Genomic DNA, 16,353 nt, shown 5'->3' with positions numbered 1-16,353 from the left:
TTAGCATGAAGCAGATTAAGGCAGCAAAATGTATTTTCCTTGCACAGGTAGAGGCCAGAGGGGACCCTTTTTATACCAGCTTCCCTAAGACTGTGACTTCTGTCCAGCTTCCAGATTTCAAATTCTTGGAAAGCCCCAGAATACTGTTAGCAGAGAAAGGAGTTTCCACTCACCACCAGCTGCTTCAGATCTGCCCTCTCTGCTGGATTCTTGACCAAGCTGCATAAAAGGAAAGAGTGTCATACTCCTCTTGCCACTTCAATACACTCTGCATCGCAGAACGGACAATGCCAACCATTGCTCTCCATTTGGCCGGCTTTAGATGGTGATACGGCACTGAATGACAACTCTTGTGTGGCTCCTGAACATTTCAACAGGGCTTGTGCAAGAGAACTTCACCCTGGCTTGTGCTGTGGGCTGAATCTGGGGTGGGGAACTGGATCCTGACCAGTGGAGCAGATCCTTCACACACCCACAGGCCAGGTTTGACAGCCGGGATTCAAATGACCTGTTTTTGCCACACTGCTGGAAACCAAACCGCGAGGGCAAATAAGTATGTATGGCATTTCTCTTCTGCCGACAATCAGCTGACTGCTAGTGCTATTGTTGCTAGCAGCAACAATCAGCTGATAGCCAGTGCTTGGGAAACATGACGCGAAGTGCTTTGCAGCCAAACCTGAAAGCAGGCACTGCCTAAGTCCTTTTTGTCCATGCCCTGCCTATACCTGTCCCACAGCTGATGTCATATACAGTGACAGGTGGGTATGGTTTGGCCAAAATGGCCTCATGGGTCAAATGTGGGTGGGGCTTGGGAGGGCTTCATTAGGCCTACAGCCAGAGGTTCCCCACCCATGTTAAATTAAGGGGAAAGAGGACTGGCATTTGGGAGACCTTTCCAAAAAGCAAAACCACACTTTTTATTTACTAGTGAACCCCAAACACACGTAAAAAACATTTATTCTGAAAATAAGCTGCTCAATAACTGAACTCACCACTTGTTCACGAAGTCCTGGAATTCTGGACTGAAGACTCCACTGGGAAGCTTTGGAGGAGGCTGGGGGTGGGGGATGTGGCAAAGAGATGAAAGCAAAAAAGAATAAACATTGCAACAGTATAACTCCCGAAACTTGCAGTTTATTTAATGGTTCTTTAGGAAGGCATAAAAAGGATGCAATTGAGTTGAAGGGGTTTTAAGCACTCTCTTGACAAATGAGGCATTCACATGTGACATCAGAGGAAGGTCCAAGAGGCATTTTGTGTGGTGTGAAGGGGCTGACAAAATCAGTTTGTTCAAAACTCCACCCACATACAAACATTAGCTGTCTTTTGAGACCGGAAGCACAGATTTAGTGTTGGCAGGCAAACGGGGGTGGTGTTTTGGGGGGAGGGCGTGTAGACATGTTGACAATGTCAAAGGATATGATCATGGCAGCAAGTGTCTAAAAGACAGGGTTTTAGTTTTAAATTGCACACAAGAGCACATTTGTGAGTCACCAAAAGAAGTGCATAAAAGCTTTGTGTGCATCATGCAATGTGTACAGTGACTCCAAGCCCCAGAGTATCAGGGCTGGATATCAGGGCTCTGAAAGGGGGAATAAAATGCAGTGGTGCTTTTGCATGACAAGGTATTAAAATAAGCGAGGGCAATGTACAGCCTTCCTGCATTTGCAATCCCTGGGATGGTCTCTCTTGGATGCTGCATCCTGGGAAGGCAGTGTTTCAATATCTTGCAGCCCTTGCTTTGTTCCAGGCTTGCCAAATGATCATGGGTCCAAAAGTGCAATCTTTTAGGTTCCACATGACTCGAGCATGTTGGGCTTGGAACTGGTGCCCTCCCTTCTTCCCCAGGGGAAATGGAAGAGCACCACAACTGGAGGAGGAGGAGGATGGAGGATCAGGTGAGAGCCTTCCTGGAGGGGGTGCTGCAAGGGGTTCCCTCTCGGCCCCAAAATTGGCACAGATTGCAGGGAAGAAGCCCCCACAAGCAGCTTGTCTCACTTGAGTTAGCTGGATTCTAAAGCAGGGGTGGGGAAAGCTGTTCAGCCAGAGGGCCACATTCACTTCTGGGCAATCTCCTGAGGGCCACATTAGAGTGAAGGGCAGGGCAAAAGTGAGCAGAGCAACAGGTGTGGATTTTGCCCAGGTATGGGCAGGCAAACGAGAAGCATAATTGGAGTTCAAGGACACATCCCAGCAGGACAAGAACACCCAGCATGTGAAGTAGAGCCCAGATATGAGTGGGGGCTATGGCCTGGAGAGTTCCAAGGGCCAGATAGAATGGCTTGGGGACCACATGTGGCCCCTGATCCTGAGCTTCCCCCCTTCTTGTCCTAACATGTTGCTTGAACTGTGTGCAGTACAGGGGAGTTTGCACCCACCCCACCCACATCCAGGGTGAGGCAAGCTACCTTTACGTTTTGAAGGATCCATATGCTGGAATGGGGTGAAGTCTAAACCCTCCTTACAGCACATTTCCTCCTTGCAAAACTCGCCAAAATGCAAAACGCAGAGTAATAGCAGCTGGCTTACCTCGTTGACAATATAGTCTAGGAGTTCAAATATAGCCATTGGTGGTCTGCTGTCTGAGCCATAAGCTGAAAAGTCACAACAGAGGTTGGAAGTTAATGAGACAACTCATTTCCCTTTCTTACGTTTTGTTGTTGCTCCTACCTTTTCTAGTAAGTTCTGTTACCCCCAAAGCCATCTCTAAATGGTGGTTTTCAAATGCTCACATGAAGTCCAGATATTGACATGCTTACAAAATGACCACTGAGGTTTTGTTATTCATTGCTGCTTTGTTTCTTTTTTAAAAACCAAAAAAACCAATTCTGTCTGGCAGAAGCATTTGGCAGTAGCTAGGTACCTCATTTCCTTAATTCAGCCTCCTCCAACCTGGTGCCTTGCAGCTTTTCTGGAACTACAACTCCCATCAACCCCAGCCAGCATTTCCTGGCTGAGGATGATGGGAGTTGTAGCCCAAAACAGCTGGAGGGCACCAGGTTGGAGAAGGCTACTTTAGTTACAGTGAGCCCCTTGTGAAATGGGAAGCAGTTAGGAAAGAGATTCCATAAATAATCTGAAAATAACCATGTGGAAAACGTCTTCCAAGCATCTCATTTTGTCATAATTACTCTTGAGGAGAAGTTTGTGCAGTTTTTGCAGCCTCAATTTATTTATTTATGTCTATTTACCTAACAAGGTTTATATATAGCTTGGACAACTAAAACCAGCTTAACATGAAGCAATGCAAAATACTGACTTAAAAAATACTGATAAAAACCCAGCGTTAAGAGCAAGCAGGTATAAATTTATCTAAGTAAATAGATAACACCAGCAGTCTTTTAAAATAAAAAATATACATACATAATAATGAGTAGGTTTGCCTTAAAAGGGGGGGGGGCAGGCATTGAAAATAATAAGGCACCGAGCTAGGAAGCTGCATGATGACGGATTGCTGAACCACCATCCAGCAGAAGAAAATTATTCCCCAAAGGTGTATTCAATTCACCATTGCACAAATGGCTACTTTATAAATGAGCCTCAACTCCTACCCTGAGGAGAGTATAATTACACTTTGGGGAAGGGCCATAGCTCAGTGGCAGAGCATTTGCCTTGCATGCAGAAGGTCCCAGGTTCAATCCCAAATGGCAGCTCCAGGCAGGACTGGGAAGTGTCCCCACATGCAATCCTGGAGAGCCACTGCCAGTCAGTGTAGACTGAGTTAGCTGGACCCATGGTCTGATGCGGTATAAGCAGCTTCCTTTATTCCTAGGTATATTGTCTTCATCAACTCCAAGAAGGCCTCCATGCAGAGACCAGCTCTGGGATGGCATCATACGTCTTCGCTGACATGGTCCTCCTCCCTGTGTTAAACCAGACAACCTACACTGTGGGCATGAAGAGGGCAAGTTTGCTACAGAAAGCAGGACTTTGGGTTTAGAGAGGAAAAGACGGCATAAATGACACCAACTTGCTGACCACAAGACTGCCGCATTGTGAACTCTCCTGTTGCCTTTGTAGAGCTTTCCCTATAGGCAGCTGAACCTTGGAATTTGGGTGGGTTTAGGCGAATTACCAGGCCCTGGGCACAGAATGCATCAGCCAATACAGTGGTACCTCTAGTAGCGGACATGATCCGTTCCAGGGTGCCGTTCGCACCCCGAAAAGTCCGCAACTAGAGCGGCGCTTCTGCGCAAGCGCAGAGCACTTCTGCGCATGTGTGAAGCACGCAGAACGTTTCTGCGCGTGTGGCGATCGCAACCCAAAAAACCACAACATGAAGCAAACGCAACAAGAGGTATGACTGTGATCTTACCGCTCATCGGCCGGCTGGGTGTTCTTTGCCTTGGAGATGCCTCAGAGACAGGCGAGTCGCCCCCTATGGGGCAGCCGAACATGAGCTCCAGCTCCTTCGAATCAGGTGGGGGGATTGGATACCTGCCGATGGCCATCTCGACCAGGGAGAGCCCCATGCTCCAGATGTCTGACTGGACCGAATAGTGAGTCCCTTGTAGTCTTTCTGGCTACATGCACAAAAAACCACAAAAGATAGAACAGAAATAAATCTAAAAGCCCGAGACAGCGGAAATTTGCAATGTAAAAGAGAGCAAACCCCTGGCGAGTGTGGCAAAGAAAACAAAATGGAGGAAGGTGTTTTAATTCTGCTTAGTCAGGCAGCCCCCTTTTCTTTTGCTTTCCTTTCCCCTACAGCAGGAGACTTGGAAGCCTGTGGGACCTTCAGAAGCCTTCAGGAATGCTGCACTGCTGAAGCCTTCATAAATATCAAAGAGAACTGCCAATTTTTAGTTGTAGTTCGTGCTGCTCGGCCTGCAATCTGTTGTTAAGCCTCTATGCCACAGGAAATTACGTGGCGCTCAACTTGAAACGAGCACGGCTCCTCCACTAGCCCTCTCTGAAGCTGATCCTGGGAATAACACCAACCACAAGTAATGGGAGAGGCAAGTCAGGTCCGGCTCTGAGGAAAGGGTCAAGTTCCTTAATCTCCTGCCCCAACTGCATCTGAAGTTCATGAGCCACAAAATCCTGGCAAGGTTTGATTCTAGCAACGTCTGTCATAACTGCAACCCTTTCCAGCAATGCAAATGGCTCACACGTAATTCTGTGGCACGTACACAACTGCAAAGCACACCAATGTGCAACTGTCACAGATGGGGAAAAGCACACCACACGAGGACATGGAAGCGCTCTCTGCACATGGCCATTTTGTCCTGAGTAAACTGGACCATCACAGTTTCATCATCATCATCGTCGTCTGTACTTACGGACATGTAGGACCTTGTGCCCACAAAGGAGTTAGCCATTGAATCTATCAGCTGTCCACTGACACCAAAATCACAAAGCTTGATCTCCCCTCTAGAGTTTACCAAAATGTTGGATGGTTTAACATCTGGGAGGGGGGAAAAAAAGATGAATGGACGATATTTTAATTACTTGTTTTCATTCAGGCATTTCTGCCTTGCTTTCTTAATCTCTGGTGCTTAGTATAGATTAAAATGAAATGAGAGGGTGGTTCGAAAACAGATCATGAAAGTAACAAACCAAAAAGTGAAAGGGAGAAATGCAGTCCTTTTTCTTTTTATAGCGCAACAGAAAAAAATTAATAATAATTCCTTCGGTAGGCCTTCTATTTACCTCATGACATATAGGAGACAAGATACTTTGACCTTCCACACCAGCCTTCCCCAACCTGGTGCTCTCCAGATGTTTTGGACAACAATTCCTATCAGCCCCAGCTCACATGACTATGCCAGCTGGGACCGTTGGGAGTTATAGCCCAAGTCTTCTGGAGGGCACCAGGTTGATGAAACACCAGCTGTGGTTGCAAGTTGTCCAAGTCAGAGTTCACTGGTTTGTCCATTCTGGGCAACCTTCCAGGGGCCGCAAGGCAGTGGTGGGCAGGGCCAGACGCAACAGTGGGCAAGGCAACCAATTATACCTTTGTACTGTAGTTTCATTTCTACATGCACTCACAACACCCATCTCATCCTTCATCCAGACAAGCAAGAAGCATCATCACATTTCAAGGCCACTTTCCAGTCAGGCAAAAAGAGGGCCAAGTGTCATTGGGGGAAGTTCCAAGGACTGGATAGAGAGCCCTGAAGCCCCCCATTTGGCTCACAGGTCTGAGTTTTCCCTTCCCTGTTTTACATGGTCATAGAATCATAGAATTGGAAGAGACCACAAGGGCCATCGAGTCCAACCCCCTGCCAAGCAGGAAACACCATCAGAGCACTCCTGACATATGGCTGTCAAGCCTCTGCTTAAAGACCTCCAAAGAAGGGTCAGGAGTTTTGCTACAGACCAAGAACGTTCCTGAGGTGGTGCAAGCTGATCTTGGTCCAAACATATCCCAAACTCAGTCCAATTATGCAATAAAGACTCCTTGTGGATTGCTCCAAGGATGACTGAACCCAAACAGCTTGTTCATGTAAAGAAGAAACACGACTTTGAAAAGAGCATCCTGTGGCACTTTGCAGACCAACAGTCAGATCACAAAGGACTTGACTTCTATAGAATTTTATCTGTTTATCTAAACTTGTACTGTCCGATCAGAGCTGGAGCTGCAGCAGAGAGGAAGATGCTTTCCCTGGTCCTGGGACTTGACAGCCTTTGTATGGGAGATCCCAAGGGCTGAGCAGAGGAGACCTTCTGCAAACAAGGCCAAGTGTTTCACACAAACACTACACACACACACACACACACACACACACACACACAGTCCCGGACTCTCTGCCCATGGCACCCCACTGGCATAAGCATTTGCAAGCTACAGCTGCTTAGACAGATGGCACAGTCAGGACACAGAATACGTCCTCCGAAACGCCAGCCTCACTGCCTGTTCTCTGCCTGTCAACAGACTTCCTCTACTCATGAGGCTTCACGTGTTTTCATTCCCTCCCAAACAGTTTCCCTGGATCAAATGCAAGAATTCCCAGCTGAATTCCTACAGTCTTTTATCACGCAGGCATGCATGGGAGGGGGACAAGGCTCTTTGATTTCACAACTCCAGAGTGGTGTTATGGGACAAAAGTCACAACCTCAGAATATCACTCAACTGAGGTTCACAACCCTGTTGAGCCACACAGCTTCTCTCTTTCGCTCTGTCTAAGATACCTTACAAGGATGCTGTGAAACGACTAAGGGAGAGAACTTATGTATGCTTGCCTAAGGTCTTTGGAGGAAAGCTGGGATTAAAAAACAGGGTTGTATTCAACCAGATGGGCGGGATATAAATAATAAAATTGTTGATAATATCATAAGTCACTAGATGAGCAGAACGACTTCCCATGAGTTCAATGTAACTCCTTTCTCTCTTCTTTCTGGATGCTCCCCAAATCTGTTCTCGGGGTTCCTCCAACCCTCTGGGGCAGATTTGGGGTGGCGCAGGGAGAGGGAGAAGTTCTGTTGCACTTTAGGAAGCCATTCTACACCTGCAACAATTTTGCTGGATTCAACGCATAATAAAGCAGGGACTGTTTGCACACCAAGAGGCAGGTGGCAAGATTATAGTCAGCCACCTCCCACTTCAAATTCAGTCTTGATCTACCTTTCAACATACACAAAGCATCAAAAGTAGAGGAAACGACACCCTGATCTACCTGGCATATGGATGGCTGAGTCAACAGTGGTAGTAAATAAATGTCAGGTGGACTCTGGAAAACTTGGGTCCCCCCCACTGCACAAATAAGTGATAAAACTTTTGCAAAACACCAAGTTATGGGATGAAAAAGCAAAACTTGTTTGTGCAAAGGGATCCAAAGCAAGCAGCTCTTCAAGCCATTATCTTTGGACAAAAATCAGAAAACATGGTGGCTGCTGGAGCCCATCGCTCATCGGACCTCTTCGGCCAACTTTGATCCACCACACTCTTCCAACAAAACCATAAGAACCGAAAGCAATCAGTGAGTCTTTTGATTTTGCAGAAATCAAGGCTCGCTGGAGAAAAACATGGTTGTCTGAACCAAGCCACCACCAGCTTACATATGCAGCCCTGCTTCCTTAAAGAAAGGCTGTCTGTAACTAGGCAACTGAAAACTATTTATGAATGCTCAGGCACTGGAAGCGATTCTTTTCATCTTTTCTGCTGTAGGCGGAGGACACCACTGTAGAATAGAGCACTTATCCAGTCATTAGCAATGCATTAAGCCTTATGAAATAAGCAGGCATCTCTGCAATCAATTCTTCTGGTAAGGAGGAAAAATGGAGCAGCTGAAAAGTGGTGGAGGTTCAAGGAAGCAGCAGCAGCCTTTCACAATTTCTACTTGCAGGGTGGGAAAAGTCAAGGGCCCAGAGTTCCTTCCTCACTTCTTCTTTTAAGAAACCTTACAGTGGATAAGAGAAAACATCACTGATGTTTCCAGTGGGTTAGCTGTGCTAAGTCTTTTGCATCTACTGGGCTTCTATGGTGGATGGGAAAACAGTAAATCTCCTGAGTCAAAGCCCATCTCTGTGGTATAGATGCTGCATAGGAACATCTATGTATGTTAAACCTATGTGGATGTTCATACTCATTGAGTGGTAGAAGACTGGGATCACACCAGCTCACCCTGATCCCTTTGGCGCACCACCAAACCTTTAATCCTCAACTAATTTGCACATTTCAGCACAGAGGACTCCCACCCTCATTAGACAGCAATGTCTTGTACTACTGTTATCTAGTGCTGAGTAACACACTTCCAGGGAAGTGTACAGTGGTGCCTCGCAAGACGAAAAGAATCCGTTCCGCGATTCTTTTCTTCTAGCGGTCTTGCGAAGCAACCCCATTAGCGGCTAAGCGGATTAGCGCTATTAGCGATTTAGCGCTATTAGCGGCTTAGCGGGCTTAGCGGCTAAGCTGTTAAAAGGCTATTAACAGCTTAGCCGCTTTGAAAAAGGGGGGGGGAAGCGGGGGGGAAATGGCGAGACTCGCAAGATGTTTTCGTCTTGCGAAGCAAGCCCATAGAGAACTTCATCTTGCTAAGCGCTTCCGCGACGGAAAACCCTTTCGTCTAGTGGGTTTTCCGTCTTGCGAGGCATTCGTCTTGCGGGGCACCACTGTAGCTCTGTGTGATTGTGATTGTGTGTGTGTGTGTATGTGTTTTTGTTCTTCCACTATGGCCTCACTCCCTGTGACACAGGAGCACAAAGGATGGAAGGAGGAGTTTCCACATTCCTCCAGCACTTCCAACAGCCTCACCTGCCACCTGGAGTTCTGAGAGCCAGAACATCATTTGCCCAAGGAGCCCCTCAAGAAAGGGTGCAGGTGAAAACAGACCTGCATGTTTTGCACACCTTGGGTGATACTCAGAGCAGAAATCAATAGATGCAAGTCCATTCATTTCAATGGATCTAATCAGAGTACTGACTGCACAGGCTATCACTCCTTAAGTTTTCAGGGCACAGACAGCTGATTTGCTCCCTGAGACATATAGGACTTATGCAAACGGTAATTCTAACATGTGAAGCACAGATGAAGCCAGTGGTGGGGTGGGTGCCCGATATGGCTCGGCTGGCTTGGTCCATTCCCTTACTGTACAGGAAATTGCTGTGTCAGCCTGCTTCATCATAATATTGCGGTTCTCCATGACACCACTGCATGTTCCTGCAGAGCTCTGGCACCAGAATGGAGACTTCCCACAATGGAGCAGTCATGTGGGAAGACTTAAAAATTATGCGACCTCTGAGCCAAGGAGATAAGTAGCTATACAACCTTTAGAAGACATCTGAAGGCAGCCCTGTATAGGGAAGGTTTTTTTAATGTTTAATTGCGTTTTTATATATGTTGTAAGCCGCCCAGAGTTGCTGGGGCAATCCAGTCAGATGGGCAAGGTAAAAATATATTATTATTATTATTATTATTATTATTATTATTATTATTATTATTATTATTTATTATTACTATTACTATGGAATAAGTCATCCCTATTTTCATCGGATAAATCTTGGAGGGTATGGTAGAATGTTTGATGTGTACAGCAGCTCTCACCCTCAGCTTTCAAAGGAATCTCAGGAGGCACCCAGCTGCAATCTCTTATCTCCACTGGTCTGGTACGTGTTGAAGCTTTCATTTGAATGGTCATTACAGCCAAGAGACGAGGCAGCCCTCTTGATCATGGTAGATCTTCACCGGTACAGTTTGCATCTATGCCCTCCTGGATGAAATATTTAGCACCTGCTTCTCTGAGCCTCACATCCCTGCATCTTGGCTGCCATAACAACCCAGTGCTTTACAGCTGCAGGAGGAGCCAGCTAAGAGCCTAAGTAAATGCAGTCAATTAGACTAATGCAAGGGTACAGTGCTAGTTCTTTATCACTCCCTTGCCAGCACCAGGACCCAAAGGCTCTTCAGCATTATTTAAGTCAGGATCTCCAGTCCTCTGCTGTGCCTTTGCCTTTGCGGGGGGTGGGCAAGTCATTCCCCCTAAGGGGAAGGCCATAGTTTGTGGTAGAGAGTCTGTTTTGCATGCAGAAGGTCTCAAGTTTGATCCCCAGCATCTACAAGTAGGACTGGAAAAGACTCCTGTCTGAAAGTCTAGAGCAGGGTTTCCCAAACTTGGGTCTGCAGCTGTTTTTGGGCTATAAGACCCATCATGCCTAGCTAGCAGGACCAGCGGTCAGGAATGATGCAAACTGTAGTCCAAAACCAGAAGAAAACCCTCATCTAGAGAGTCACTGTCGGTCAGAGTAGATGATACAGAGCAAACTGGACCAATAGGCTGACTCTGCATTAGGCTCCTGCCAACCTAGCAGTTCGAAAGCACGTCAAAGTGCAAGTAGATAAATAGGTACCGCTCCAGCGGGAAGGCAAACGGCGTTTCTGTGCGCTGCTCTGGTTCACCAGAAGCGGCTTAGTCATGCTGGCCACATGACCCGGAAGCTGTACGCTGGCTCCCTCGGCCAGTAAAGCGAGATGAGCACCGCAGCCCCAGAGTCGGTCACGACCGGACCTAATGGTCAGGGGTCCCTTTACCCTTTACCTTTTAATGTTCACCATTTTGTTTTCATGTTAGGAGGTGTCTGAGTGAAACACACCACACTTAGAAAATGTGAACTGTATTATCCTATATACTGGAGCAGGGGTCAGCAAACTTTTTCAGCAGGGGGCCAGTCCACTTTCCCTCAGACTTTGAGGGGGGCCAGACTAGATTTTGAAAAAAAATATGAACAAATTCCTATGCCCCACAAATAACCCAGAAATGCATTTTAAATAAAAGAACACATTCTACTCATGTAAAAACACGCTGATTCCTGGACCATCTGTGGGCCGGATTGAGAAGGCGATTGGGCCGGATCCGGCCCCCGGGCCTTAGTTTGCCTACCCATGTTCTAGGATATCGAAATGAGTGTCTTGCCCCTTATATTCATCACTGGGCTCTATAGGATACCATCTCACCAGGAGGTCCACGCAGTTCCATACAATGCAGGAACTGGACCTTTAATGGGGTGGCACCTCCCTTTTGAAACTCCCTCCCATTAAAAGGTAAAGGACCCCTGGATGGTTAAGTCCAGTCAAACTGGTTAAGACTAGTTATTGTCTTTTCAGTGCCTACTGAAGACTTCCAGTGTTCAGACTGCTAGGAGCTTGTAGCCCAACAACATCCAGAGGGCAAAAGGTTGGCCAAAGCTGGGTTTCCTACACCCTCACCCAGTGCTTGTAACAAGGCAAAAAGAAAACAGAATAAAAACCTACAAATTCCAGTTTCTTTGGGGGCAGAATGCACAGAATCACACCCCTGCCAGCTGGGTATGTGTCCTGCATGGGCAGCCTTATCCACAGGAAAGGAGATAGACAAGTGCATTTTTCTGCAGTAGCTCCCCCTTTGTGAAATGCTCTCCCCAGGGAGGCTCACCTTTAGGTGCCAGGTGAAAGCATTCAACTTCAGTCAGGCCTTTGGCTGACTGACATCCTGCATCCTTTTAAATGTGTTTGCGGGGAGATGGAAGGAAGAAAGAATCCCTACCAGAGAGGAATGGCAAATCAAGCTCTCAGACTACGCCAAAATGGCAAAACTGGCAGGAAAACTCAGGGACCCAGAAGACAAAAACATCAAGAAAGAAGTAAGCAGATGAAAACATTAGTAGGATTTTAATCTCACTTGTAATGTAACAAATACTATGGACAATATGGATAGATATAAAATATAGGCTGTGATATAATATGCAGTTGAAAACATTGACATTAGGACCCATGGAGGGGATGGGGGGAAGTCTCATGAGTCAGAGAAATTTCTTTATATGGATATGTACAGTGGTGCCTCGCAAGACGAAATTAATTCGTTCCGCAAGTTTTTTCTTCTTGCGAGTTTTTCGTCTTGCGAAGCACGGTTTCCCATAGGAATGCATTGAAAATCAATCAATGCGTTCCTATGGAAACCGACTTCAGACCAGGTCCTGGTCCCCAGCATTTTAAAAAACCCCGGGACAGCGGAGGACTTCTCCGCTGTCCGGGGCAATTTAAAAGCCCCCGGGAAGGCAGGCAGGGGGGAGCAAAGACTTTTGCCCCCCGCCGGCCTTCAGAAGAGGTCCTGGACCTCTTCTGAAGGCCGGTGGGGGGCGAAAGTCTTTGCTCCCCCCCCCCCGCCTGCCTTCAAAAGCCGTCCGGGATAGCGGAGAAACGAAGGCTGGCGGCGGGAGGAGGTCTCTCCGCCCCGCCGCCAGCCTTCGGAGGAGGTCCGAGGACAGTGGGGAAGACGCGCTGCGCTTCCCCGCTGTCCCAGAGATTTCCCTATGGGCTTTCGTCTTGCGAAGGAAGCCCATAGGGAAATTCGTTTTGCGAAGCGCCTCCAAAACGGAAAACCCTTTCGTCTAGCGGGTTTTCCGTCTTGCGAGGCGTTCGTCTTGCGGGGCACCACTGTATTTGGTTTTGTTATAAATTTATATCTGTAAAATCAAATAAAAACGATTAAATAATAAGAATGTGTTTGAGGGGGGGAAAGGGAGTTATTGATTTATTTTGGTTTTGTTCTTGTTTTTATTATGTATTTTGTGTTTTTATTCTGTGAACCGCCCTGAGATATTTGGATGACGGGCGGCATACAAATTTAATAAGTAAATAAATGCAAAGATCATCTCAGGGTAAAGATGATCAGGGTAAAGGCCCTGCTGACCAGAATCAAGCAGCCCAAAATGACTGTTCTAGCAGTTTCATACAATTCTTTTTTCTTAGCCTTTTAATCTCCTATTTATCTGAGCGCTCTGGTTTTATTGATTTCCACCACCCGGACATCCAATAATGGCTGTCAGGAAGAGAATAAGTTGACACAAACACACCTTTGGAATATTGGCTTTTGCAAACAGCCTCCTCCAGGTTTATAAACCCCCCAGGGGTGCTTGGCTGCAGAGGATCTATGGAAGGAGGGGTTATGTTGGGACACGGACACTATTAAGGAACTGGGGAGCGGCTGGGGAGCTGACAAAGGAGGCAAAATTCACACTGCATTTGAAGGTGAGAATTGGTTTTTTAAAATGCGTACATTGTACAGTAGGTACCGTTTTAACCTTGAAAGGCTGAAGCAGCAAGTTGGCCTTGGAAATAATAAAATGATGCAAAGCCCCAGTCTCCTCACCCCCTCCACTGACCATGCAAACAACTCTGCAAACAAGTGTTTCTGGAACAATCCACACTATGCATTTAAAGCACTCTCATAGAGACTTCAAACAGTCATGCTTCCCTCCAAAGAATGATGGGAATGGTAGTTTGCTAAGGGTGTAAGAGTTGGTTCAGAGACCCCTCAAAGAGCAGCAATTCCCAGGGAAGAGGGGTTGCTTGTTGAAACACTCTAGGAATGGTAGCTCTGTGAGGGGAGTTAGGTAAAGGTAAAGGGACCCCTGACAGTTAGGCCCAGTCGCAGACGACTCTGGAGTTGCGCGCTCACCTCGCTCTATAGGCCGAGGGAGCCGGTGTTTGTCCGCAGACAGCTTCCGGGTCATGTGGCCAGCATGGCGAACCAGAGCAGTGCACAGAAATGCCGTTTACCTTCCCGCCAGAGTGGTACCTATTTATCTACTTGCACTTTGACGTGCTTTTGAACTGATAGGTGGGCAGGAGCTGGGACTGAACAATGGGAGCTCACCCCATCACGGGGATTTGAACTGCCGACCTTCTGATCAGGAAGCCCTAGGCTCTGTGGTTTAGACCACAGCACCACCCATGTGAGGGGAGTTAGGGGTCCCCTAATAACTGACCATTCCCCTACAGTTCCAAGGATCTTTTCAGGGAAGCCATGATGTTTTAATAATGTGGTATAAGTGATCTAAGCATATGGTGCAAATGGGGCCTAAAGTATTTCCTTACAATTTGTAACTGGGATTCAAGAGCAGCCCTGCTGGGGTCAGGCGCAAAGTCCAACATCCTGTTTCAAACCTCAAGCAGCTGGCCGGCTCCAGGAACCTTGAAATCAAGTTTAATTTTGCTTATTTATTATGCTTGTGCCCTGCCATTTTCTCCAAGGGATCAGGCTTGGCTCTCCCACCCCACCCCAGCCCAATTTTATCCTCACAACAACTCCGTCAGCCTCCCCCAAAGTGGTGCCCCATCCAGGTTTCCCTGGCCAACACCCACAACTCTACCCATGACGTACCACACTGGGTTCCCTATCGGTAGGAGAAAACAACAGAGGCCAACCAGAGTATATTGAGAAGTAAAGCGGCTAGTAAGTCTGATCTTTATTAAAGGAACTGCTGCAACATGGTCCCCACTCGCCGCATGCAGGAAGGTGGTGAACCCTGAACAATGGTGCACAAGCCCTTATAGAGACTTTTGAAGTTGCCCACCCTGTAGCCTGATACCACCCCCCAAAACATCATACATACATCCCAGAAGAAGGCGGTCTACAGCAGAAATCCTGTCTGCCAGGATACCTGATAATGGTCACTGATTGCATTACCTGGGCAATCTGGCCATTCTTTTGTGGTGGTTAATATTTTAGTTCCTGAATCCAGGTCACAGGCTCATCCCATTCATACACAAAAATGCCCTTAAGACAGGATTTGAAAGCGAAAAGACAGTGGGAAGGCTTTCTATATTTGCCTCTCTTACTGCAGGTTTGAGGTTATTGGGAGAGTCAAAATGGCTTCAGGATTGGTCTCCCATACTATTTCAGACACATGGTTCATATATTTAGATACGTGTGCGTTTATGAATATTTATTCTATATTTGAGACCTTAAATTTCTTTTAACACTCCTCCGAATGGGCTGAGCTCAACCCTAGTTGTCCTCAGAGTAGACCCACTGAAAATTAATGAGCCTTACTTAGACATGTTCATTAATTTCAGTGGGTCTTCTCTTAGACGAGTATCATCCTATGAGCTGACCTCACAGACACCTACAGGGAAATGAAGCTAAAAAGCATAGACGAATGCAGAATATGCTTGATCGTGAAGAAGGAAGATTGCATCCTTACCTCTGTGCATGATCTTATGCTTCTCTCTCAAGTATGTTAGACCTTTTATGACCTGCATCCAAAACCAAAAGATTAAATTAAAACAAAAAAAATAGCAACGGAAATGAAAAGCCATATATTGCATAACATACAAGGGGAAATGGCATTATTTCTCCTTGATTGGGGAGCAGCAATGCTCTTCCTCCATGTATGAATTGTGCTTTAAATGAATTTAGAATTGCAGGACAACTCCTCAGATTTGGCTCCACTTGCTAGTAGAATACAGCAGAATTTAATTTAAAATTTTAATTTAATTTTTAAAAAGCAACATTCACGCCCCAGAATAAAAACACACAAGCTAAGAAGCCGTTAAAAACCAGCTGAAAATATTTTAAACAAGTAGGGCAATAATAATAGCAACAGAACCCCCTAAACAATACCCCAACCCCAAAATCTGTTCAGCTGCCTTGGCTTTCGTAGATTGAATCAGTCAGGGCCCTGCCCTCTCAGGCCAGGTAGAAAGGGAGCAGGGAGCAAGTGGTGTTTGGATGAAGGGCAGTATACAAATTTAATTAATAAATAAGAATAAGCAAAATAAACTTTAGGGGGGTTTGGGAAGCTGTTTTATTAAGTGGGTTGGTAACATCCAAGGTTGAAGTGGAGGAGGCAGATGCAGAGACAGCAAGGAGCAAGGGGAGATTTCTCCTTGCATCACATACTTCTCTCTCTCTCTCCCATCTGCCTGCCCTCTGACCCCAAGTTGCATCACACGCTGGGGAACAGGAAGGACATACTAGACCACAACAAATGAGTTCTCTGTGGGTGCCTGTAGTGGCTGTCCCACCCAAAAGCTGCCGCAGTCAACTAAAGGCTTCTGGTGACAATGGGACTTCTATATGGGCTATATTTCCTGTGCCAAGTGTGTCTTTCTAAAGACAGTCGATTTAAAAGGGGGAAAGCAATACATTTAGA

The 16,353-nt window shown here is 46.6% G+C and overlaps 1 protein-coding gene across 1 annotated transcript in view; it reads right to left on the bottom strand.

Moving 5' to 3' along the window:
* The window catches only part of MAP2K1 (mitogen-activated protein kinase kinase 1), a 41,510-nt gene that overhangs the window by 1,498 nt on the left and 23,659 nt on the right, over window positions 1-16,353 (bottom strand). The window contains exons 5-10 of the mRNA XM_028707032.2: window positions 15,403-15,454; window positions 5,283-5,407; window positions 4,316-4,523; window positions 2,530-2,594; window positions 993-1,054; window positions 174-219 (exon numbers count right to left, since the gene is read on the bottom strand). Of these exons, the coding sequence (XP_028562865.1) occupies window positions 174-219; window positions 993-1,054; window positions 2,530-2,594; window positions 4,316-4,523; window positions 5,283-5,407; window positions 15,403-15,454 (558 nt within the window). The remainder of the gene's footprint in view (window positions 1-173; window positions 220-992; window positions 1,055-2,529; window positions 2,595-4,315; window positions 4,524-5,282; window positions 5,408-15,402; window positions 15,455-16,353) is intronic.

This window comes from Podarcis muralis, chromosome 14, assembly GCF_964188315.1.
Source record: "Podarcis muralis chromosome 14, rPodMur119.hap1.1, whole genome shotgun sequence".
NCBI classification, from domain to species: Eukaryota; Metazoa; Chordata; class Lepidosauria; order Squamata; family Lacertidae; genus Podarcis; species Podarcis muralis.
This window is presented reverse-complemented; position numbering and strand designations above follow the sequence as displayed.